This window comes from Hemitrygon akajei, chromosome 32 (assembly GCF_048418815.1).
Source record: "Hemitrygon akajei chromosome 32, sHemAka1.3, whole genome shotgun sequence".
NCBI classification, from domain to species: Eukaryota; Metazoa; Chordata; class Chondrichthyes; order Myliobatiformes; family Dasyatidae; genus Hemitrygon; species Hemitrygon akajei.
In genome coordinates, this window is record NC_133155.1 from 4,276,814 (window position 1) to 4,303,566 (window position 26,753).

Genomic DNA, 26,753 nt, shown 5'->3' on the forward strand with positions numbered 1-26,753 from the left:
CCACTTGCCCTGGCAGCTCGTTCCACACTTCCACCGCCCTCTGAGTGAAGACGTTTCTTGTAATGAGTGTGAAAATTTTGTTTTCCTTCACATTAACTCAACAATGGATCTAATTGAATTTCTAATCTGCCTCTTAATCCAATTTTACTTAGCCTTCAAGGACAAAGGAGAAATAGATAAATGGGTGTTCTATCAGCTGATAAGCCAAAACCTACCTAGTCAAGTGCTCCATGGAGGTTGATGTTTCCTTATCTGCGTGAATAATGAAATGGTCATGGCTAATATTGTAGGAGACGTGGCACTGGTTTACCTCCAGAGAAACGAGAACTTCTTTAGGATTCAGATTTTTTTTTGAGCATGTGTTATGAAGAAACAAGTTCATGAGTTTGGTGAAATAGAAGACACTGATTACAAATAATCATTTATTTACAGACAAACAGTAAAACATTCAACCAAACATCTAAGTCACCCTAAATTAAGCAACTACAAAAATAACCATTCGACAAACAAATATTCTGCTGAGGGTGTGCATAGGCCCTCTGTACCTGCAGCATACTTTCCCAATGGTTCTTTTGCATTAGTCGTGACCTCAATGTGATGTTGAGTGCCCTGAGACAAAGGAAATGCCTGAGACTGGGACAGAGCTTCTGCATCCTTTGAGTGGGCCAATCAGTGACTGACACTGCAGAAGCAGCTTTCAACCGACAAGTAAACTAACCTTTTGTGCTACAGCATGGAAGGGCAATTTTGGGATTTGGAGACTAGCGAAAGAAAACCTGGTTTGGCTACAGTCTTCATTCTGTTGTGGTTGCATTTTTAAATGGCCATAGTCCATGATGGTGTGGATTTTACATGGTCTGCGCATGTAATGAACTTCAGGGACCAAATGGTCTTCTGTTCTTCAACCCTTGAGATTTTTTTAATCAAATGCTAGATGGTGGAGAAAAGTTACTCATAGTAGAAGTTCTATCAAGTTGCCAAGGGTTGAAACAGCCTACAATTTCCATTGAAAGTAAATATCTCACTTCTTATTTAATTGTTTTCGCTGAGATCAAACTCTTGGCTTACTGGACTGGTTTCTCTGTTCACAGTGTACGGTTGGACCAGAATAGGGTTTAAGTCATCTGAAATATAAAATAAATTACATATTCAATGTAAAATCATTGAAGAAGCCTGTCTTATATTCAGTAGGAACTACAACAGAGTTCAACAATTAGCATCTTGGTCCTTGATGCAGAAATCTCAAGTCCAAGTCTAGAATCTTGTGATCATTGTTTTCATTTAAATTCCTCTACAGATACAATTTTCACCTTTGGCTTCAAATTGTTCTGTAGTCTCTACACCTGCATGCCACAAACCTTCCCCACCAGCCTTCGAAAACTCAAACGCGCTTCCATTTCCGGCCTCTTGAGTATGCCCAGTTTTAACTGCTTCACCATCAACTGTTTCCTTTCAGCTGCTGAGGCCCTGAGAACTAATCCATTTCTCTCCTTAAAAGCCATGGCTCTCCTTGTCCGTGTCTGTGATCTATTGGTTCAATGCTGCAGTTAAAATGTAGCTGACACTGACGTTCAATACTGATGGAGAACTATAGAGTTAGATGTGCCCTTTGTTACACGAGACCCTGAGGCACCCTTAGATGGACAGTAAATTCCATGGGACATTTTCAGAGAAGAACAGGAAGGTTATTACCAGGGGTTTACCAAATATAAATCTTTCAACAATAAGAAACAGTTTCATCCCTTTAGACAGAGATTCACCATCCAATCATTTGACTGACAAAACCTCTCCTAGTTCTTCCATCTTACTTTGGGACCTCTAGCATCTCCATGGTTCACTTTCAGAGAAGCAAGGCTCTTTCCACTTAGACTAGGAGAGATAAATATGAGAGGACATGGCTTTAGGGTGAAAGGGGAAAGGTTTAGGGGGAGCTTCTTCACTTAGAGAGTGGTGGGAGTGTGGAATGAGCTGCTATCTGACGTGGTAAATGCGGGCTCACTGTTAAGTTTTAAAAACAGATTGGATAGATACATGGATGGGAGAGGTCTGGAGGGTTATGGACTGGGTGCAGGTCAAAGGGGCTCGCGGAATAAAGGCACAGGCACAGACTAGAAGGGCCGAATGGCCTGTTTTCTGTACTGTAGTGTTCTATGGTTCTAAGGAAAGTTATTATCAGTGGTTTAGCTAATATAACTCTCTCAGGGTGAGCAAGCCCTCCACATCTAACGTTATGAACCCCAGGAATGAAAGGGTTAACATATGAGGAGTGTTTGATGGCTCTAGGGCTGTACTCTCTGGAGTTTAGAAGAATGAGTGGGGTGGGTGGGGGGATCTGACTGAAACCTATCGAATATTGAAAGGTCTAGATAGGGTAGTTGTGGAGAAGATGTCTCCTATAGTGTGGACCAGAGAGCACAGCCTCAGAACTGAGGGACGTTAACTTAGATCAGAGATGAGAAAAAATTTCTTTAGTCAGAGGCTGGTGAATCTGTGGAATTTTTTGCCATAGATGGCTGTGCAGTCCAGGTCATTGGGTACATTTAAGGTGGAGGTTGATAGGTTCTTCATTAATCAGGCTGTCAAAGATTACAGGGAGAAAGCCAGAGAATAGTTGAGCGGGATAATATATCAGTCATGATGGAATAGTGAAGCAGACTCAATGGGTTGAATGACCTGATTCTACTCCTGGGTCTTATGGTCTTATAGAGCAAGGACACAGGCCCAATTCATCCATGCCAATCAAAATGTCTGTCTCAACGAGTCCCAATTACCTCCATTTGGCCCACATGCCTCTAAATCAGGGGTCCCAACCATTTTTATGCTAATAGACAATACCATTAAGCAAACAGTCCATGGACCCCAAATTGAGATCCAACCCCTGCTCTAAGCATTTTCTGCTCATGTACCTGGAGAATACCTGAGGAGGAAGGTAAAGCTGCACAAGCGCAGGTGATGTCAGCGGTGAGCGCGGGCTTTAAAAAGCGACCCACTTTCAGGAGCGGGCAGCGTCGGTGCGGGCAGCGGAGTGCGCAGGAGCAGAGTGCTGGGCTTTGGCTCAGCGGGCTTCAGCGCAAGAGGACTTCGGCAAGAAGCCTGCTTTTCATTTATTCTGACTAATCTGGGATCAGGTAATGGGGGAGACGGTTAGAGCAGTGGTGTGCTCCGTATGCAGTATGTGGGAGGTCAGGGTCAACACAGTTGTTCTTGATGACCACACCTGCAATAGGTGCATCCAGCTGCAGCTCCTATCAGACCGAGTTAGGGAATTGGAGCAGGAGCTGGATGAACTACGGATCATTCGGGAAGCAGAGATAGATAAAAGTTATCGGTAGGCAGACACACCGAAAAGAAAGGAGGTAGGCAAATGGGTGACAGTCAAGAGAGGCAGGGGGAGCAGACAGAGAGAGAAGAGCAGCCCTGTGGCCGTTCCCATCAACAATAAGTATACCGTTTTGGACACTGTTGGTGGGGATGACCTACCAGGAACAAGCTGCAGTGGTCCTGTCTCTGGCACTGAGGTTGGACCCGCGACTAGGAAGGGGAGGAGGGAAGAGAAGGGAGCAGTAGTGATAGGGGATTCTATAGTCAGGGGGGCGGATAGGAGATTTTGTGGGGAAGATCGGGAGTCTCGGATGGTATGTTGCTTCCCTGGTGCCGGGGTCCGAGACATCTCAGATCGGGTGCAGGTTATTCTTGAGAGGGAGGGCAAGAATCCAGATGTTGTGGTCCATGTAGGGACCAATGACGTGGGTAGGATGAGTAAGGGGGTCCTGCGTAGGGAGTTCAGGGAGTTAGGTGCAAAGCTGAAGAGCAGGACCTCCAGGGTAACAATCTCAGGATTGCTACCTGTGCCACGTGTGAGTGAGGCAAGGAACAGGAGGATTATAAAGATTAATACATGGCTGAGAGGATGGTGCAGGAGGGAGGGCTTCAGGTTTGTAGATAATTGGGCCTTGTTCCAGGGAAGGTGGGATCTGTTCCGAAGGGACGGTTTACACCTGAACTGGAGCGGTACTAACATTCTTGCAGGGGAGTTTGCTAGAGCTTCTTGGGGGGGGGTTTAAACTAAATTTGCAGGGGGTGGGGATCCAGAATGTGAGAGAGGATAGCGAGAGGAAGAATAAAGGACAGGTGGGGACTACACGGTTCCGGAATATTAAGTATGTAGTAGAGGAAGGTGGGGCGGAACAAGTGATAAGGAGGACTTGTGTACAGAGGGATGGTCTGTCGGAACATGGAGTTAAATGTGTTGAAAGAATAAGTAAATGTAGGAAGGACAACAAAATTCTAGGGGCGTATAGCCCAATGGGAGTTCGGGGAGCAGGGTTAAGCACAATAGGCAGCGATTCAAACAGAGAGAGGAGAAATGGGTTAAAAATTCTATATCTGAATGCACGAAGTGTCAGGAATAAGGCAGATGAGCTTGAAGCCCAGGTGCGAATGGGTAACTATGATGTTGTTGGGATAACAGAGACATGGCTGCAGGGAGATCAGACCTGGGAAATGAATGTACAAGGGTATACGTGCTATCGTAGGGACAGAAATGTGGGCAGAGGGGGTGGAGTGGCCCTGTTGGTGAGGAATGAGATTCAGTCCTTTGCAAGGGGGAACATAGGATCAGGAGAAGTAGAGTCTGTGTGGATAAAACTGAGGAACAGTAAGGGCAAAAGGACCCAAATGGGTGTTGTCTACAGGCCACCAAACAGTAGCATGGATATTGGGTGCAAGTTGAATAGGGAGTTAACATTGGCATGTGGCAAAGGTAATGTCGCAGTAGTTATGGGGGATTTCAACATGCAGGTGAACTGGGAGAATCAGGTTGGTGCTGGACCACAGGATAGGGAGTTTGTAAAGTGCCTACGGGATGCATTCTTGGAACAGCTTGTACGAGAGCCCACCAGGGACAAGGCTATTCTGGATTTAGTGTTATGTAATGAACAGGATTTGATAAGCGATCTTGCAGTAAAGGAGCCATTAGGAGGTAGTGATCATAATATGATAAGTTTTTGTCTGCAATTTGAGAAGGATAAGGGCAGCTCGGAGGTGTCAGTGTTGCAGTTGAACAGGGGAAACTATGGAGCCATGAGGGAGGAGCTGGCCAAAGTTGACTAGACGGATAGCCTAGCAGAAAAGACAGTGGAACAGCAATGGCAGGTATTCTTGGGAATAATGCACAAGGTGCAAAATCAGTTCATCCCCCAGAGAAGGAAGGATTCAAAGGGGGGAAAGGGGCCACAGTGGTTGACAAAGGAAGTCAGAGATTGCATAGCATTTTAAAAAAAAAGGAGGTATGACAGAGCTAAGGTGAGTGGGAGGACAGATGATTGGGAAGATTTTAAGGAACAACAGAACTTAACTAAAAAGACAATACGGGGAGAAAAAATGAGGTATGAACGCAAGCTAGCCAGGAATATAAAGGAAGATAGCAAAAGCTTTTTTAGGTATGTGAAGAGAAAGAAGATAGTTAAGAACAATGTTGGGCCCTTGAAGAATGAATTGGGTGAAATTGTTATGGGAAACAGAGAAATGGCAGAAGAATTTAATGAGTACTTTAGATCTGTTTTCACTAAGGAAGACACAAGCAATCTCCCAGATGTATGGATGGGCCAAGGACATAGGGTAACAGAGGAAATGAAACAGATTGACATTCGGAAGGAAACGGTGATGAGAAGACTGATGGGACTGAAGGCTGACAAATCCCCAGGTCCAGATGGTCTGCACCCTAGGGTACTAAAGGAGGTGGCCCTGGAAATTGCGGATGCATTGGTAATCATTTTCCAATGTTCCTTAGATTCAGGATCAGTTCCTGAGGATTGGAGAATGGCTAATGTTATCCCACTTTTTAAGAAAGGAGGGAGGGAGAAAACAGAGAACTATCAACCTGTCAGCCTGACATCGGTGGTGGGAAAGATGCTAGAGTCCATTATTAAGGATGAAATAGTGGCATATCTAGATAGCAGTGATAGGATTGGGCTGAGCCAGCATGGATTTACCAAGGGTAAATCATGCTTGACTAATCTGTTGGAGTTTTTCGAGGATGTAACCAGGAAGTTAGACAGGGGAGATCCAGTGGATGTAATGTACCTCGATTTTCAGAAGGCATTTGATAAGGTCCCACATAGAAGATTGGTGGGTAAAATCAAAGCTCAGGGCATCGGGGGAAAGGCATTGACATGGATAGAAAACTGGTTGGCAGATAGAAAGCAAAGGGTAGCAGTGAATGGGTGTTTCTCAGAATGGCAGGTGGTGACTAATGGGGTGCCACAGGGCTCAGTATTGGGACCACAGCTGTTTACGATTTACGTTAACGATTTGGATGAAGGCATAGAAAATAACATCAGCAAATTTGCTGATGATACTAAGCTGGGTGGCAGTGTGACATGTGATGAGGATGTTAGGAGGATTCAGGGTGACTTGGATAGGCTGGGTGAGTGGGCAGATACTTGGCAGATGGTGTTTAATGTGAATAAGTGTGAGGTTATCCACTTTGGGAGTAAGAACAGGAAGGCAGATTATTATCTGAACGGTATAGAGTTGGGTAAGGGAGTAATACAAAGAGATCTCGGAGTCCTTGTTCATCAGTCACTGAAGGTGAATGAGCAAGTGCAGCAGGCAGTGAAGAAGGCTAATGGAATGTTGGCCTTTATTACAAAGGGAATTGAGTACAAGAGCAAGGAAATCCTCTTGCATTTGTACAGAGCCCTGGTGAGACCACACCTGGAGTATTGTGTACAGTTTTGGTCTCCAGGGTTAAGGAAGGACATCCTGGCTGTAGAGGAAGTGCAGCGTAGATTCACGAGGTTAATTCCTGGGATGTCTGGACTGTCTTACGCAGAGAGGTTAGAGAGACTGGGCTTGTACACGCTGGAATTAAGGAGATTGAGAGGGGATCTGATTGCAACATATAAGATTATTAAGGGATTGGACAAGATAGAGGCAGGAAATATGTTCCAGATGCTGGGAGAGTCCAGTACCAGAGGGCATGGTTTGAGAATAAGGGGTAGGTCATTTAGGACAGAGTTAAGGAAAAACTTCTTCTCCCAGAGAGTTGTGGGGGTCTGGAATGCACTGCCTCGGAAGGTAGTGGAGGCCAATTCTCTGGATGCTTTCAAGAAGGAGCTAGATAGGTATCTTATGGATAGGGGAATCAAGGGATATGGGGACAAGGCAGGAACTGGGTATTGATAGGAATTGATCAGCCATGATCTCAAAATGGCGGTGCAGGCTCGAAGGGCTGAATGGTCTACTTCTGCACCTATTGTCTATTGTCTGTAAATGTCTTTTAAACATCGTGGTTATACAAGCCTCTTCAGCTTCCCCAGCAGCTTGTTCTATATACATGCCACACCCTCCAAGAACTTTGGATCTTTCAATGAGGTTACCTCTCATTTTTCCAGACACAAAAGACTAGGTAGCTATCCTATGAACCTCTTCTCATCTTTTCTCTACTCTTATTACAGAAAGCATTTCTTTATAGGTACCATGCAAAATGCTGAAGGAATTCAATGGGTCTGGAGTAGCCGTGGAGGGAAATGGACAGTCAATTGAGGGGTCTCGACATGAAACGTCAACTGTCCATTTCCCTCCATAGATGCTTACTAATTTCCACCAGAATTTTCTTTGTAGTTCCAGATTCCAGTACCTTCCATCTCTTGTGTCTCTTTCACAGGCAGAGCCATCAAAACTGTACTCAATATTCCAGATCTGGTGCTATACAATTGTACTTCTGGGCATTTGAGGCTCTCCGTTAGTCACGGTCAACCATGGATGTTGTATCCTAGCTGTATGCAAGCTCGGGCAGTACGATATGGAGTGCAAGCTATAGCCCATGCAGCAGCCTCCTGCTCTGCACACAGTTGATGAATCCAAAGGAATGGTAGAGACTGATTCAATTTGGCACCAGTGGTGTCACAAGGGTTGCCAGTCAGCATTGAACTTAATCTAGGACTGCCTTAGGGACTTAAGCTTTGGACTTTTCCTCAGGGTTTAGTCCCAAAGCCTTGCCCATGAGTGGGTATGGCCGGCAGCACAAGATCAGATGAGCTGCCCACCGTGGCCGATGAGCCCCGTCTGCTTGGAGCAGTTTGTTTTAAGGCATCAGTAACCTGCCTTTGACCCTTCTCCTGTCGTTGAAATGGTTCCACCAGGCTTAGTAGCTAAGCCACATGTGAAGGCCAGGAGCTGGACTTGGCCTGTCAGAGTCTATTTGAGATGCACACCATTGGGAGCATTCTATCCCCACTACCTCCCCCAGCTTAAGGTTGTCTGGGCAATAGTCTTTTGGAATAAGTTGTAAGGCTAATTAGTACACATCATTATCAGTGGCGTTCCTTACCTGTGTGCATATCTTTTCGCAAACATTTGCCACAGCAGTAACAACAGCAGCAGCAGCAACAACAGCACGTTACGATTGCACAGAAATAGGTCACAAACTGCAAGATAAGCAAACAATTCAACATGCAGTTAGAGTCAGGTTAAACTGGAGCTGAACGTACGTATCTGCAAACCTTTATTTTCTGCTTCCATAGCCCAAAGCCCTGTCCCAGTAGTCAGGCAACACGATTCAATATTGTTTCATGTCATTTATAGAGTCATGGAAAAGTACAGCACAGAAACAGGCCCTTTAGCCCACCTAATCCAATGTGAACTATTTAAACTGTCTACTCCCATTGACCTGTACCTGAACCATTGCCCTCCATACCCCAACCATCCATGTACCTATCCAAACTTCTCTTAAACATTGAAATCGAGCTCAGATTCACCATTTGCACTGGCAGTTGGTTCCACAACCCCCTGAGTGAAGAAGTTTTCCCTTATGTTTCCCTTAAACTTTTCACCTTTCACTCTTAACACATGACCTCTAGTTGTAGTCCCACCCAACCTCAGTGGAAAAAGCCTGCTTGCATTTACTCTATCTATATCCCGCATAATTTTGTACTCCTCTATCAAATCTCACCTCAGTCTTCTAACGTTCTAAAGAATACAGTCCTAACCTATTCAATCTGCCCTTGCAACTCAGGTCTCCAGTCATGGTAACATCCTTGTAAGTATTCTCTGTACTCTTTCAACCTTATTTACATCTCTCCTGACCAAAACTGCACACAGTACTCCAAATTAGGTCTCACTAACATCTTTTACAACTGCAATATAATATCTCATATCCTGTACACAGTACTTTGATTTATGAAGGCCAATATGCCAAAAGGTTTTTAATGACCCTATTTATCTGTGCCACCACTTTCAATGAATTATGGACCTGTATTCCCAAGATCCCTTTCCTCTACCACACTCCTCAATGCCCTACCATCCACTGCGTAAGACGTAGCTAGGTTGGTCCTATTAAAGTGCAACACCTCACACTTGTCTGCATTAAACTCCATCTGCCATTTTTCAGCCCATTTTTCCAGCTGGTCCAGATCCCTCTGCAAGCTCCGATAGTCTTCTTTGCTTCCTCACTGCACCCCAAATCTTGGTGTCATCTGCAAATTTGCTGATCCAGTTAACCACATAATTATCCAGATCATTGATACAGATGACAAACAACAACAGACCCAGCACCAATCCCTGTGGCACTCTGCTAGTCACAGGCCCCAGTCAGAAAAGCAACCATCAACTGCCACTCTTTGGTTTCTTCCACAAAGCCAATGTCTAATCCAATTTACGACCTCATGTTGAATGCTGAGCAACTGATCCTTTTTGACCAACCTCCCATGCAGGACCTTGTCAAATGCCTTGCTAACATTCATGAAGACAATATCCACTGCCTTGCCTTCGTCAACTTTCCTGGTAATTTCCTCAAAAAACCCTATAAGATTGGTTGGACGTGCCCTACTACACACAAAGCCATGATGTCTATCCCAAATCAATCCCTGCCTATCGAAATATTCATATATATGGTCCCTTAGAATACTTTCGAAGACCAAGATTCCTTAAACCTGTTACCTTTACCTTTTTATTCTGACTGGTACATACAAGCTTTGTACTCTTAAAATTTTCACTTTTGAAGGCCTCCCCATTACCAGGTATACTTCTGCCAGAAAACAGCCTGTCCCAATCCTCACTTGCCAGATCACTTCTGATACCATCAAAATTGTCCTTCTCCAATTTAGAATCTCAAAGCGAGGACCAGACCTGTCCTTTTCCATGCTTACTTTGAAACTAATGGCATTGTGAACACTAGATGCAAAGTGTTCCCCTATTCAAATGTTTGTCACTTGAACTGTTTCGTTCCCTAATTGGAGATCAAAGATTGCACACTCTCTCATTGGGACTTCTACATACTGATAAATGAAACTTTTCTGAGCACATTTGACAAACTCTATCCTAACTAGTCTTTTAACAGTATGGCAGGACCAGTCAATCTGTGGAAAATTAAAATCACCTTCTGTAACAACCTTATGTTTCTTGCAACAGTCTGCAATCTCTTTACAAATTTGTTCCTCTAAATCCTATGACGTGTTGGGTAGTCTATAATATAGCCCCTTTACATAGTCATACCTAAACTATTGCTCAGTTCCACCCATAAAGCCTCACTGCTCGAGTTATCCGGTCTGTCCAGACTGAGCACTGCTGTGACATTCTCCCTAAGTAGTAACACCACCCCTTCTCCTTTAATCCCTCCCATTCCATTGTGTCTAAAACAAAGGAACCACAGAATTTTGAGCTACCAGTCCTGCCTCTCCTGCAGCCAAGTTTCACTACAATATCACAATTCCATGTGTTGATCCATGCCCTGAGCTCATCTGCTTTTCCTATACAATACTTCTTCCACTGAAGTATACACAATTCAGAACATCAGCCTCACCAAACCCAATCTTTTGATTCCTGACTTTGACTGGGGTCTTAGCAACATCTCTGTCTCCACAACCTCTCCAGTATCTGTTCTGGCACTCTGGTTCCCATCCCCCTGCATCTCTAGTTTAAACTGTACATAAGTGTAAAGAAGAACAAAATAATTGTAATTCGGGATCCGATGCAGCACAGAACAAAAGCACAATAAAATAAAGAACAACAACACTATACATATGATAGCTCACAGACCAGGATTGATTGTATGTCCTTAAAATGAACCGAGGCACAGGAGTGTCTGTACATACTGTGACTCTCAGAAATCATGATTGGGGGTGTGGAGGGGTGAGTCAGTGGGTGGAGGGGCTAATCAGCCTTACAGCTTGGAGAAAGTCACTGTTTTTAAGTCTGGTGGTCCTGGCATGGATGCCTTGTCCCTGATGGGAGTGGGACTATCGGTCCAAGAGCAGGGGGGCTGAGATCCTTCATGATGTTACTGGCCTTTTTCCAGCTCCGCTCGGTGTATGTGTCTTTGATGGTGGGTTTGCTTGGGCCAGTGATTACTTCTATTTGATTTCAGAATCTGCAATGTTGCTGTCAATGATTTTATAGTAATTTCTTTATGCGGTGATGTTCCAACGCCATCTGTATGAATTATAAATGGAACAGCCATTTGTTCCCTCCTCCCTGTCCCCTGTACTTGTTTAAAAACAGCAAATAGTTTCTCACAACCTTCTCTAGAGCATCAGTCTTTAATTCCTGGACATCCACATGAGATGACAACTAATGAGATGATTAGTTCCACAGAATCCTCAGTTAAGGTGGGGGTCCATGGCATAATAAGGGTTGGGAACCCCTGGCCTAATTCAACACAGGCCTGAGCCAGGGTTGTCATCTCATGTGGATGTCCAGGAATTAAAGACTGATTCTCTAGAGAAGGTTGTGAGCAGGCAGTCCAGAGGAAGGTGTTTGCTAACAAATCAACGGGTTACACTAAGGCAAGGACAGATATGAGTTAGGCTGTAAAACTAATACTGTTGAAAAGCCTACCAAGCCTCACTGGTTCAGCCTGCTCATGGATATTGGCTGAGGTCCAGGAGAGACACCCAACATTCAGTCTTTAACTTGTTCAGGAGGGAACAGAAAACAAAGGAGACAAAAATAGATGTGCAAGCTGACTTATTCACTCGACCATGACACTTCCTGAATAAGAATAAGGCACATTTATACTGCAGGCCAAAAACAGGGGTTCCCAACCTGGGGTCCACAGAATCCTCAGTTAAGGTGGGGGTCCATGGCATAATAAGGGTTGGGAACCCCTGGCCTAATTCAACACAGGCCTGAGCCAGGGTTGTCATCTCATGTGGATGTCCAGGAATTAAAGACTGATTCTCTAGAGAAGGTTGTGAGAAACTATTTGCTGTTTTTAAACAAGTACAGGGGACAGGGAGGAGGGAACAAATGGCTGTTCCATTTATAATTCATACAGATGGCGTTGGAAAGTGGGTGAAGTGAGCGATTTCTCAAACATCCAATGACAGGAGCTTAAGGGTTAGAAGGCGAAAGGTCACATTGTGTAGCTTACCTTCATGAAGCAGTGGTTCCTTGCGGCCATGAAGTTCTCCCCATCCTCCCCTAGCATGGAGGCCATGTGTAGCCCAGCTGAACCGTACGAGTCATAGATACGTTTCTTTCTTCGATCAGAGAGGATCCTGTGGGCTCTGTTTATTTCCTTGAAATGCTCAGCTGCCGTGGGGTCATCGGGATTTTTATCTGGATGGTACCTCAGAGCTAGCTTTCTGCATTGCAATCAGACCAATCACTAGCAGCCAGCCAAAACAAATTGTTTTGATAAAAGCACAAATCCTCCTTGTTAAACGAATCCAACTTCCTTGGTCAGCCTTTCATCTAAAGCTGATTCACCCAAGACCCCACTTTGATTCTCTCTGTACCAAGTACCATCATTATTTATTTACTTATTCTTAGAAATACCGTACAGAGTAAGTCCTTCCAGCCCTTCAAGCCACACTGATCGAACTCTAACCTAATCATTGGACAATTTACAATGATCAATTAACCTCCAACAGGCATACCTTTGGATTCTGGGAGGAATCCAGCGCACACATTCCACGAGGAGGACGTACAGAAGATGCCAGGATTGAACTCCAAATTCCAATGCCCTGAGCCTCATTTACATTCATCTGCTTTCCTTCTCGGTGCACAAAAGCCCAGATTTAAAAATTCTGCATCCTTCTCTCTAAGCTCCCCACCCAGTCCCATGTCCCTGTCTCTGCCTCACCGTCCCTGCACCTTTTCACCTTACCATAAGACACAAGAGCAGAATTAGGCCATTCAGTCATTTGAGTCTGCTCTGCCATTCGATTATGGCTATTTATTGTCCAACTAAACTGCATTGTCCTGCTTTCTCCCCATAACCTTTGAGCCCTGGCTAACCAAGGACCTATTCTTATAGTGCTTAAAATTTTCTCTGCCTATATAGGCTGCTCACTAACTTCTGAGTTGCATTGTTACACTTTAAGCCCACCTACAGGTTCCCTAAGCTGTAATAGCTGGGGGTGGTAATGGGGATAAGCTCCAACTACCTATTAAATGCTCCCAGTGGTGTGTACCTCAAATAGCCTCTGACAACAAAGTCTAGCACCTGGTCTTTACATGTGGCTTGGATACTAAGCCCAGTGGAACCATTTCTATTGACAGGACAAGGGGCAAAGGTGGGTTACTGGCGCCTTAAAACCAGTCGCTTCAGGCAGATGGGGCTCATCGGCAGTGGTTGGCAGCTCATCTAGGAGAAGGAAAGGTCTAATCTCAAGTGTGCACTGCCTTGCGACTATACCCACTCATGGGAAAAGTTTTGCAAGTAAACCCCAAGGGGAAGACCTGCAGCTGGAGTCCCTAAGGCAGTCCGGTGTTGAGTTCAACACTGGCTGGCAACTCGTGTGATACCACTGTACCAGTTTCTGCCGTTCCTTTGGGTTCATCAGATGCGTGGAGAGGGGAGCTTGCTACGTGGGCAACAGCTTGCTCTCCATATCGTACTGCCCAAGCTGGACAGCTGGGCCGCCACGCCGATGGTCAATCCTGACCGATGGAGGCCTCAACAGCTCAGCCCACTGACTGAACTCTTCCTCTGTGTCGCACTGCTTCCCTGCCTCTTTCAGTTCAGACACTCCTGGTTATGTAGTTTACAGCCAAATCTTATTGGGATAGAAACACAAGCAAAAGCAGCACATAAGTGCAAGTTGTTATCAGTTATGTTGGTAATATGTGTCACTTTTAGAGTACAGTACTCAGTCACACAGATCAATTCTTGAAGGTAGCTCTTCACTGAATTGCAGAGAAAATTTCAATACCTGGGACATGCTCGACTTAACTAATTCCAGTTACTGAACTTACCTTATCAGTATTATTTATTTGTTTATTTAACATTTATTTTTGTATTTGCATAGATTATCTTCTTTTGCATGTTATCGGTCTTGGCATGCAGTTTTTTATTGATTCTGTTGTAAACCTTTGTTCTATTGTGAATGCCTGTTATACAATGAATTTCAGGCCGGTATATGGTAACATATACATACTTTCAAAATAAATTTACTTTCAACTTAGAACTTCTGAACTTTGAATTGTGTCACATATTTAAGAACTATTCCAGCCATTCTTACAGCACAGTTACTCCTTCACATTTTTTTCTTTTTTTTATATTTTCCCTCCCCCCCTTCCCTCTTCTATTCCCTGCTCTGTCCTCCTACCTCTTCTCACTTGCCTATCACCTTCCACTGGGTCCCCTCCTCCTTCCTTTTCTCCCATGGTCCACTCTCTTCTCCTATCAGCACACACAAACTGCTGAAGGAACTCAGCAGGTCAGGCAGCGTCTATGCAAAAACATAAACAGTCAACCTTTCAGGCCTTCTGGTTTCCTGAAGAAGGGTCTCGGCCCAAAGGTTGACTGTTTATTCATATCCACAGATGCGGCCTTAGCAACTCAGTTCCTCCAGTATTTTGTGTATGTTACTCCTTCCGCCAGATTCTGCCTGCAGTGTGTCATTTCTTTAGTCCTAACCCCTCCCCTGGCCTGGCTGGTGGCTGAGTGTGGTGCCTTCCTTCCTCTGCAGGCCTGTGCCTCAAAATAGCTGCTTCCTCTGCTCTCTGCTTGATCGCTCCCCTCACTAGGGTTTTTCTCTTTAGAGCGAAAGAAGATGAGAGGTGATAAGAGGCATAAATAGAGTGGACAGCACACACCTTTCTCCCAGGGCAGCAATGGGGCTCATTTTAATTCAAGTCAAGTCAAGTTTATTGTCATTTCGACCATAAACTGCTGGTACAGTACACAGTAAAAATGAAACAACGTTCCTACAGGACCCTGGTGCTACATGAAACACAAAACTACACTAGACAGCAGAAGGCTACACTAGACTATGTGAGACAGCACAAGGCTACACTAGACTACGTAAAAACAACATAACAGACCAGCACAGGACTACATAAAGTGCACAAAACAGTGCAGGGCAGTACAATAATTAATAAACAAGACAATAGGCACAGTAGAGGACAAATTACAATATAATAATAAATGACGTAAATGTCAGTCTAGACTCTGAGTATTGAGGAATCTGATGGCTTGGGGGAAGAAACTGTTGCACAGTCTGGTCGTGAAAGCCCGAATGCTTCGGTACCTTTTGCCAGATGGCAGGAGAGAGAAGAGTTTGTGTGAGGGGTGCATGGAGTCCTTCACAATACTGTTAGCTTTGCGGGTGCAGCGTGTGGTGTAAATGACTGTAATAGTGGGAAGAGAGACCCCGATGATCTTCTCAGCTGACCTCACTATCTGCTGCAGGGTCTTGCGATCCGAGATGGTGCAATTTCTGAACTAGGCAGTGATGCAGCTGCTCAGGATGCTCTCAATACAACCCCTGTAGAATGTGATGAGGATGGGGGGGTGGGAGATGGACTTTTCTCAGCCTTCGCAGAAAATAGAGACGCTGCTGAGCTTTCTTGGCTATGGAGCCGGTGTTGAGGGACCAGGTGAGATTCTCCGCCAGGTGAACACCAAGAAATTTGGTGCTCTTAACGATCTCAACGGAGGAGCCATCGATGTGATTGGAGTGGTGTACAGCGGGATGTCAAAGATAGATTTTTTTTCACACGGAGCGTTAAGTGCATGGAATGCACTGCCAGGTCTGGTGGCAGAGAAAGATAACTAGGGACATTTCAAAGGCTCTTAGGTAGGCACGTGGATGAAAGAGAAATGGAGAGCTGTGTGGGAGGTGTAGGAGCCAAGTATCTATTTTCTGTCTGCCTGTATTGTATTTTGTGTTGTGCGGTTACTATGGGTGGATTGGGTTGCGGTAGAAGCAAAAGAGTACAGTTACATATTCACACTTTGTTTCAGGTCAGTGTAGTCTGGTTAGAGGCAGGGAGTAGGCCGGGGAATTGTTTTTTTTTTTGTTGAACACCAACGCTTAAAAACCTTAAGATTGCTATTGCTATCGCTTAGACCACTTATTTCATTATATCACTAGTTTTCATTTCATTAGTTTTGTATCGCTACAAAATTGTTCATCTTTGCTGGTTTCTCATTAAAGGATTGAATATACTGTTGTGATCTTTGGAACTTTGTTATTATGGATAGCATGTACTACCATGTCAAACCCCATGCTTAGTCTCCGAACAGTTTTGGTTTGTTTTCAAGTAACCACTACAGGAGGGAAGGGCTAGATTGATAGAGTCGTAGAGTCATAGAAAAGTACAGAACAGAAATAGGCCCTTCAGCCCATCAAGTCAAAGTCAACCCATTTAAACGGCCTACTCCCATCAACCTTCATCAGGACCATACCCCTACCATCCATGTACCTATCCAAACTTCTCTTAAATGTTGAAATTGAGCTTGCACGCAGCACTTGTGCTGGCAGCTCGTTCCACACTCTCTCGACCCTCTGAGTGAAGAAGTTCTTCCTCATGTTCCTCTTCACCTTTCACTCTTAAACCATGACCTTTAGTTGTAGTCCCAGCTAACCTCAGTGAAAAAGCCTGCTTACATTTACCCTATCTATACCCCTTAATTTCTTGCATACAAAATGAGCTTGGAGCAGAGTGAAAGGTCAGCACGACATTGTGGGCTGAAAAGCGTGTATTGTTTTATGTTCCATGTGTCTTCTATGTTGGTACAGCCCCTCTGTCTGAGTCCATTGAAGCAGAGTGCAATACAGTACAGAAATAGCCTTCAATCCAGCTTGTCTATACCAATCAATATGACCAACTAAAACAGTTGCATTTGTCTGTGTCTGGCTCATATTCTCAACCTTTCTTATTCATAATGCTGTCCAATTGTCAGCTCAGCTCCTTTCTCTGAAATGTCCGTGAGTAGAATGCCCTGGATTTTGATGTACCGGACATCCACAGACGTATTGTGTCTGTTTTACCAACTTGTCCAACATCCAATGGAAGGAAACAATTTCACCTGCTGGAGGAGTCCAGAAGAAACGCACGTAAAATGACACTGAGACCTAGGTCACTCTCCAACCAAATACACTGTTAAAGCCAGAGGTCAGTTGGAAGTTGAATACTGAGATCAGTAGATTTGCACAGAAAACAATCTAAAAGTACCAAAGAATGTGGTAAGGATTAAATAAATAGAAAAGATACAAAAACACTTTGATCTAATTTTAGAATGGAAGATCTGATTGGCCCCCTTATAGTCTTACCTGTATGCTGCCTTGACCTCTTCCGGTGAAGATTTCCTTGGCAATTGTAAAATTCTGTAAAGGGTTTCACCTTGCATTGAGTTGGATCGCTCCAGTCTGTTGGTCATTGTTGACTTGCTTTGCAAAGTGAAGATAACCTGACAGAGGATAACTTTCAAAGTTCAAAGTAAATTTATGTCACCACGTACTAATCTGAGATTCCTTCTCATGTGGGCAATCACACTAAAGTTCTAGAAACACAATAAAATCCATGAAAGACCACATCCAACAGGATGGTCAACAACCAAAGTGCACAAGCAAACAAACTATGAAAATCCAAAAAGAAAAACAAAACAATAATAAATAAATAAGTTAAATAAGTAGGCAATAAACATCAAGAACGTGGGATGAAGAGTCCTTGAAAGTAAGTCCAGTTCAGTGGGAACATTTCAATGATGGAGCAAGTAAATATGAGTGAAGTTATCCCCTCTGGTTCAAGAGCCTGATGGTTGAGGGGTAATAACTGTTTCTGAACCTGGTGATGTGAGTCCTGAGGCTCCTGTACCTTCTTCCTGATGGCAGCAGTGAGAAGAGAGCATGGCCTTGGTGATGGGAATCCCTTATGATGAACTTAAGATTGTAGGCTTGCACTCTTAGCAGAATAAGAGGTGAGCTCATGAAAGTAAATTCTTAAGGGGCTTGACAGAGTAGTGGTGGGGCTAATGTTTCCTCTTGACTGGAGTGTCTTCCCAGAGGAAGGTGTGGAACAATCAAGACAGAAGTGAAAAGTTAATGTTTTATCCTGTGTATGGAATTCACTACCCAAGAAAACTGTGAAGGTTCAGTCTCTAAAACAGATTGAGATACTTTATCTCTAGATGTTAAATCAACCTAAGGCTAAAAGTTTAGTGCTGGACAGTGGCACTGAGCTAAAATATAATCCCGAGGAGGTTCACGAGAATGATCCCAGGAAAGAAAGGGTTAATATAGGAGGAGCATTTAAAGGTTCTGGGCCTGTACTCACTAGAGTTTAGAAGAATGAGAGGGGTGGGTGGGGATTGTATTGAAACCTACTGAATGTTGAAAAGCCGAGATAGAATGGACATGGAGAGGATGTTTCCGGTAGTGGGAAAACAGAGCAGACAGCCTCAGAGTACAAGGGCATCCCTTTAGCCAACCTTGAACTTTAGTCAGATTATTAATTTTACTGTATCTCACATATACCGAGAAACAGTAAAAAGCTTTGTTTTTTACATGCCATCCATATAGATCGTTCAAAACATAAGTATATCGAGGTAACAAAAGGCAAAACTGTAACAGAATGCAGGTTATCAAGGTTCAAAGTTTAAAATAAGTTTATTATCAAAGTAAGTGAACATTATACAACTTTGAGATTCATCTCCTTACAGGCAGCCACAAAACAAAGAAACACAAAAGAACCCATTATAGAAAGACCGAAAAACCACTAATGTGCAGAGAAAACTCCAAAACGTGCAAGCAATAAAGGTAAGCAAATTGCATTTCGAATGAAAGTGAGTCCTCAGACACAAAGCCTGCAGCAGCCTGCGCAGGCCCACATTCTCCGCCTCAGTGTTTCATTTAGGGTTACAGTTACGTAGAAAGTGCAGAGCAGTGAGGCAGCTGAAATGGAAGGACCATGAACAGGTAAATTGTGACATCAGGAGGTCACGGTGGATGAATTTGGACGACATGGCTTTGTGGCCTTGAGATAAGCCTTTGAGTATTTGGTCGTCACACCTTGCTAGGCGTTTCACATGAATGGTCTGTGCCTACAGAGGTCACTTACAATCCCTGGCCCACACAGAGTGAGAGAAGGGGCAAGATGGAAGAGAGCACAAAATAAACAGGAATCAATCTCTGGACCAGTTAAAATATTTGAGGAGATTAAATTTAATTGGTGTCAATGAGCAACATGCATGAAGCCCAGACTTGACCACATCACATATTACATATTGTGGTGACTAATCTGTACAAATTTCACTCAAATGGCTGTCACTGGAAGCTCTATGACTGGCTAGTCCTGATTTAGATTCCAGATTGTCATAAATTTCCAAATTTTGTTGTCCAAACTTTATTCAAATCTCTGTTGTACTGCTCATTTTTAACCAAAATTAACCGGTGTCTTTAATGATATGTCAACCCTTGATGTAATTTCCACACTCCTTCCTCTCTCTGTACGTTCTCAAATTCAACTTTACATTTTCCATATCTGTATTTTCCCTCTTCTCATTCCTGCTTTCTCATTTCAACCTCGTATATTTTCACCTGCAAGTTCCCCCTCCTTTTGATCTCCTCTCCCCTATTCTACAGTCCATCACTCCCTCTCTCCCCCCTCTTCAGCTTAGCAATGCCCTCTTCCCTCACACTCATAATCTTTGTCACTCCATTACTCTGCTGCTCTCTCTCACCCCATCTTCCATCAGCGTCACCTTTGTAATATCTCAACCTTGCATTTTACTTGGTTTCCGGGAACAATCACAGGCTGAATTTGGTAAACACAACGGCTACACCTGAGACACCTGCACAACATGCAGCTGAAAGCTTTCAATAGAGTTATGCCAAACATTCACTCTTCTTTTCATACCTGAAATTTTTGCTATTGTTGAGACAAAGCAGTTCGTGTATAACGGGGCTGAAAATCTTGAGCACTGACTTCTGCTTCCAAAGCTTTGTTCTGTATGTGCATTTAGTCTTGTGACCAGTATCTAATAGAAAGCAAAATCACTTTCCTCATTAGGGAGCATAAGACACGCCCTCCTGACTGACTGACTGACTGTATAGAAAGCAAGAATAACGCACAATGCTGGAGGAACTCAGCAGGTCAGGCAGCATCTACGGAAAGGAATAAACAGCCGAGATGCTTCATCGGCACTGGAAAGGAAGGGGGGAAGAAGCCAGAACAAGGGGGTGGGGGGGAAAGAAGTACAAGCTGGAAGGTGATAGGTGAAGCCAGATGAGGCGAGGCGGTAGGTAGGTGGGGGTGGGGGAGGGGGAGGGAGGAGGATGAAGTGAGAAGCTGGGAGATGATGGGTGGGAAAGGTAAAGGGCTGAAGAAGAAGGAATCTGATAGGAGAGGAGAATAGGCGATGGGAGAAAGGGAAGGAGAGGCACCAGAGGGCAGGTGAGGAGAAGAGAAGCAGAAGAAGGGAGCCAGAATGGACACTGGGAAACAAGAGAAATGACCAGAAGTATAGAAAGCAATATATTCTTTCAACCTTCAAGCATGGTTCTAGTTGTGAACAGGCCACCTAGCCAGGAACTGATCTATGCTTTGGATAGAATCAGCCTTGATTTCTGACCAGTCCAGTTAATGGGTTATAGCCCGGAGAGTCAATAGGGCATGTAATTGATCCTGATGCCCTGACCTGTATCGTCAGAAAGCAGGAACAAGGCACAGGCTGTAATGCTCTTTGTGGTTGAGTAGCCAATGCAGGTTTGCCTCCATGGCTCTTAATGAAAAACAGGTTGTTAGTCAAGTTATCAAAGAACATCTAAGTATTTACCGCAGTTGGTCTTGAGATGGAAAAAGAATAAAAGTATGCAGATATACACTACGAAGGAAGACATTAAAATATTTCATGATACTTATTCAAAAAACTACACAGTTTTATTTGATTGGATTGAATTTGCAGGCAAAGAATTCCATGTAATTCAGGCTTACATTTGAGCACTTACAAACACAGTGGATTCCAGTTAATTGGGACTCATTGGGCTCAACTAAGCAGCTGGCCCAATTAGCCGAAGCTTCATGAAATAGTTAACAGGTATAAAAAAGATAAAATAAGTATCAAATTATGTAGTTAAGTGAAAAACAGAATAAATTAGAAACATAGAAAACCTACAGCACAATACAGGCCCTTCGGCCCACAAAGCTGTGCCAAACATGTCCCTACCTTCGAAATTACCTAGGGTTACCCATTGCCCTCTATTTTTCTAAGGTCCATGTAGTCACCCAGGAGTCTCTTAAAAGATCCTATTGTTTATGCCTCAACGCTGCTGCCGGCAGCCCACTCCACGCGCTCACCACTCTCTGCGTAAAAAACTTACCCCTAACATCTCTCTGTATCTACTTTCAAGCACCTTAAAACTATGCCCTCTCGTGCTAACCATTTCAGCCCTGGGGAAAAGCCTCTGACTATCCACACGATCAATGCCTCTCATTATCTTGAACACCTCTATCAGGTCACCTCTCATCCTCCGTCACTCCAAGGAGAAAAGGCCGAGTTCACTCAACCTATTCTCATAAGGCGTGCTCCCCAATCCAGGCATTATCCTTGTAAATCTCCTCTGCACCCTTTCTATGGTTTCCACTTCCTTCCTGTAGTGAAGCGACCAGAACTGAGCCCAGTACTCCAAGTGGGGTCTGACCAGGGTCCTATATAGCTGCAACATTACCTCTCTGCTCTTAGTACTACTATCAGTACTACTAGAGCACTATAAAACTGAGTATTAGTTCCTAATAGTTATCGATAGAGGAATTCATCCACTGTACACTGCTTTGTTCTCTTGATTGACTGTAAATGAACAAAATCAGTGCAGACCCATAGTGCAGACAATGGACTGCCTTCGTACAATGCTTTTGATGATTGCATGCTCCAAATCTTCATTTTTGTTGTGACGTTCAAGGTGATTGTTGATACCTTCCAATTCTTTGGAGTTTTCCCCTTATTGAAGTAGTGAGATCATTTCATTTTCACTCCCACCTATTTCTGGCATTTTCAATCATAAAGTTTGAAACCGCGGGTGAGCAAAAACAGTTTTGGTTTGTCTTACTACTTATTTCTAGCCAACTATCAGTGACAGAAATTACTGCTTTTTGAAGACAAACACATGCAACTGACACAAGTTAAAGTTCAAAGTCAATTTATTATCAAAGTATATATATGTCACCATTACAATGCTGAGATTCATTTTCTTGTGGGCATTCTGAGTAAATCCCAGAAACATAATAGAATCAGAGAAACCCATTTGCTCTCAGCATGTTGTAGTGTCCAATGGCCATGTATGGACATGTGCCTGATACTAGTTAGAAACAGTTTGGCAACAGGCTTCTGTCCCAATTAAGCAGCATATTGTCCCAAATAAATGAAGGGAATCCTGGATATTTTTTCAATTAGTTTTTGTTCTTTAAGAGTTGGCCCAAAAAAGTAAGTGCTCTGATTAACCAGAATCCACTGTATTATCTTTGAAATAAAATCAGAATGTTCTGTCATGAAGGGCTAACTAATTATGAAGTCAGCACATTCTATTGCTATGGTTTCAGTAACAAGTTCTGATGGGCATAATGAATTCTCATGTGAAAGATGTTGTGAAGGTTATTACAAAACAACAAGGCTGTGGAGATTTATTCATAGGTCAAGCCGATACTGGAGATCTGAAGCAAGGGTTGGGTGCTGGAGGGTAAATGAATGCTTGTGGAACTGGTCTGTCACATTGGCTATGCTCTTTAGAAAGACTATTATCGAGAAAAGGCAACATTTAAAAATGGCAGAAATACCACAGTATTTGCAACCAAATAACGAAATCTGCAGTGGTTGACCGTTTCTAGTAATGTACCAGTGTACTTTGCCAATCACGGTTACCTTAGCCTCTGCTGTTTTATGTTTGCTGGTACTCTGTTTCCAACAGCCTTTTCATGAAGAATGTCCTGTTCCAGAAAGGTGCTGTGCAGGGACACATACAGGAGAGCGAGCAGATAGAGATTGTCGTCAAACTTCTGTGCAATGGAGTAACTCCTGTTTATCCATCAACCCATCATTTGTTGACTGTCACACTGGGGTATAATATTGTTACTTTTCTTGTAGCTTAACTTATATAAACGGATTATATAAACAGATAAGATTCTACAGATGCTGAAAATCCAGTGTAACACACGCAAAATGTTAGCGGAATGCAGCAGGTCAGGCAGCATCTCTGGAAAGGACTAAAGTGTTGATGTTTCAGGCCAAGAACCTTCATGAATGGTCTCAGTCTGAAATGTTGACTCTTCCTTTTCCACTCTCTTTGGGTGACAGAATGGAGATCCGCCTCTTTGACCTTATGACTCGATAACATCGTGTGCGCCGGAATGTGTGGCGATACTTGTGGGCTGCCCCCAGCACGTCCTTGGGTGTGTTGGTTATTAAACTAAACAAAGCATTTTACTGAATATTTATGTACATGTGATAAATAAATCTCATGGTAATCATCAGCTTAGCTATTCTCAAGCCATCTGGTAGGCCAATCTCCCACAGTGCCATGGATATCACTGATCATCAAAAACAGCCCAAGTATTCACTCTGATCTGCATATCAACTGGTCACTAGCATCAATGCTCTGTCCTTCCAGTCAAGATGGTGCCTTCGGTCAACATCTTCTGGATAGATCATGAAACCATATATTTCACTTCTTTTATGTCTTTTAAGATTGTTTCTCATCTTAAGTGTGACTCTGGAACTGTTGGGAGACTGTGATTTGCAGTTTGGAGATAATTTGGGTGTTTCAGCACTCTGCAGTCTCCAGGGGGATTCCAGCAAGCAGAGGTAGTGTGCGGGACCCTGGTGGTGAGAAGGTTGTAATTTCACCAATTAAAGCTGAGGAGGAGGGATCTGTGGGATGATGATCATCCTGCTGTTTGTTTCTTTCTTGGTTTCATGGTTATTAGGAGAAAAAGAATTTCAGGGTAATATACTTTGATAATAAGTGAACCTTTTGACCTTCGAATCTTGATTCATCCTAAAGTATCTGATCTCATCTGAAGTCATGTTAGGGATGATCAGTTTTGTTTTCAACATCCCTTTGGCATTCTAAGAGGTTCACATAACCCCATTATGCTACACTGGTCAAGTGATGTGCATACCTTTTGTCTATCTCCTTCCCAGTTAAGAAACAGATCATGTTTTGTTTCAGTCAGCATAACTTTCCTCTCCAAAATACAAGGAACATGGAAGAGAGCGACAACATTGTGACCCCCTGGAGAATTACTGTCGAATCCCAAGCGGGTGTGTGAAAATCGTAGGGGTTGATTACCCAGACACCAACAGGTTTCGCAAATTTCAGCCCAATGACTAGCTGCTGCCCCCTACTGTACAGTGTGTGTATCTAACCGTTCCATCAGATGAATTTACAGATTGCATATCTTCATTTGTCAGTACATGAGTGTAAAGGGGGATGAATTGATTGTTACTCCAGATCTGATGCAGCACGAAAAAAACACACAAAAGATAGAGAACATAAATAACAATAATAAATATAAATACAAAAGATAGTTTATATATATATGATTGATTGTACGTCCATAAAGTGACGCTAAGCTGTACATAAGGTGACACAAGCAATAAAGTAGTGGTGGAGTTAGTATAAAGAAGAATGAAATGGGCATAAAAATATAATAAAACTCAATAAATATAAATTCATGATATTAGCTTATATTGTATGTCCATAAAGTGACACTACGTACAGGGGTGAAGCCAATAATCTGCAATGGATTTCCTGCATTCTCATTTTATCAGTTACAATTCAGACATGATCTGGAGAGTCTGCGGGGATGTCCGCATCTAAGGAAATCATTACTGGGAGAGAAAAGGAACAATTAAAAGTGGATTACGTAAAGGAAACTCACTTATACAGACATCAGTCTGTGTTTGCATTGCAGATGGATGAGACAGTTAATCTACATCAGATGTGTCTCACACTCATACAAAGTACATTCAACCATAAATAAATACACGATCTTTCCATCAGTTATACATAAATGGACATGGCACCCATATGTATAGAAACTCTGATATTCAAATTCTCTCTCCCTCTCTCTTGGACACACATACTCCCCGTACTTACCCGTTCTTCTACAGTGCCAGACAGGGTGATTTGATTATCTCAGAAATTGCTGATCTCTTGCAATTTCCACGCACATCAGACTGGAGTTTAGATAGAGTGGTGCAAAACACAAAATAAAAATCCAGTGAACGGCAGTTCCGTGGGCAAAAACACTTTGTTAACGAGAGAGGTCAGAGGAGAACGGCCAGACTGATTCAAGCTGACAGGAGGGCAACAGTAACTCAAAATAACATGTGTTACAACAGTGGTGTGTATAAGAAAATCTCTGAACACAAGCACGTCCAACCTTGAAGTGGATGGGCTACTGCACATGAAGACCAGACCAGACCAGACTCGACTCCTGTATTTAATAAAGTGACCACTGAATGTGTAAACACACAAGGCAGCCAAATGTACAGACATTTAGTGGTACTTTCACATACATGTTCTCCTCTCTCTCTCTTACACACACATCCTCCACATTTTTCTCTCACCCACACATACTCAACCATGCACTCATTTTCGCAAAGAACAACCTCAATTCGAGGACAGTTTCTCAGTGCATGGGCAATGTTAAAATGTCAACTCTTTGCAGATATTAAGGAGCTGGTGTGGAATGAGGCATTCTTAAATTCAAAATTTAAAGTGATGAGGGATGCACGAAGTTCATCCACTTAAGGAGGCTCCGTCAACAGGCGCGTGCATGGTCCCGGAAGGAATGCGGATTGAGAAACAATGTGGTGCTAGGGGAATAGTGGAAACTCTGCCATGGACAGTCCCAAAATGGCAGCGAAAGAAGGAGGGTTGGGCAGCCCCATCCGATAAAAGCACTGAACTACAGGAATGTCATCAGAAGCTTCAAAGATCTCATCCCTAGGAGAGGAAGGATCTTCACCAATAAAACATATGAAGTCATGTGGCAAATGTGGAAGCCCCGAAGCCCATCACTGGCAATGGAAAAGCACTTCTGTAGAAAGATTTGCCAAGCAGAATCATGGTCAAGACCACGATCACCCACATGTAACACGGCATGTAATGATGATGTTTATATGTGCGTGTGTGTGTGTGACAGAGAGTAAATTCAGAGACAGCCAGACTTCCCCACTTCAATACCAATTTACTATAGATGCTTTGAAATATAAATGACTGTAGTTTACAGACACTTTATATAGCTGATAATAAGCCGTGGGCTTACATAAGGCAGAGATAGCGACAAGGAGGACGAGAGAGAGAAAGAGGGAGAGAGAGAGGGAGAGGGAGAGAGAGAGGGAGAGAGAGAGAGAGAGAGAGAGAGAGAGAGAGAGAGAGCGAGAGAGAGAGAGAGAGAGAGAGAGAGAGAGAGAGAGAGAGAGAGAGAGAGAGAGACCGCATTAAATTAAATTGTCTTGTGGAATAGTGACCCCTGTTGTGCACAGTTATCATATAAGGATCAGTCAAAGCAATCATGCA

At 43.4% G+C, this 26,753-nt stretch overlaps 1 protein-coding gene across 3 annotated transcripts; it reads right to left on the reverse strand.

Moving 5' to 3' along the window:
• Window positions 1-523: 523 nt before the first annotated feature.
• On the reverse strand, window positions 524-25,568 carry LOC140719793 (dnaJ homolog subfamily C member 5B-like). Of its 3 annotated transcripts, none has more exons than XM_073034666.1 (6): window positions 25,326-25,568; window positions 20,092-20,212; window positions 17,508-17,644; window positions 12,374-12,587; window positions 8,336-8,432; window positions 524-1,124 (listed from the first exon to the last, which is right to left on the reverse strand). In XM_073034666.1, exons 3-6 carry the CDS (start codon window positions 17,612-17,614, stop codon window positions 1,033-1,035), a joined length of 510 nt encoding a protein of 169 aa, XP_072890767.1. In that variant the 5' UTR covers window positions 17,615-17,644; window positions 20,092-20,212; window positions 25,326-25,568; the 3' UTR covers window positions 524-1,032. The 3 variants fall into 3 exon arrangements, with proteins under 3 accessions (XP_072890767.1, XP_072890768.1, XP_072890769.1); XM_073034667.1 differs by having other exon boundaries at window positions 17,508-17,658; XM_073034668.1 differs by having other exon boundaries at window positions 17,508-17,737.
• Between the last annotated feature and the right edge of the window lie 1,185 nt (window positions 25,569-26,753).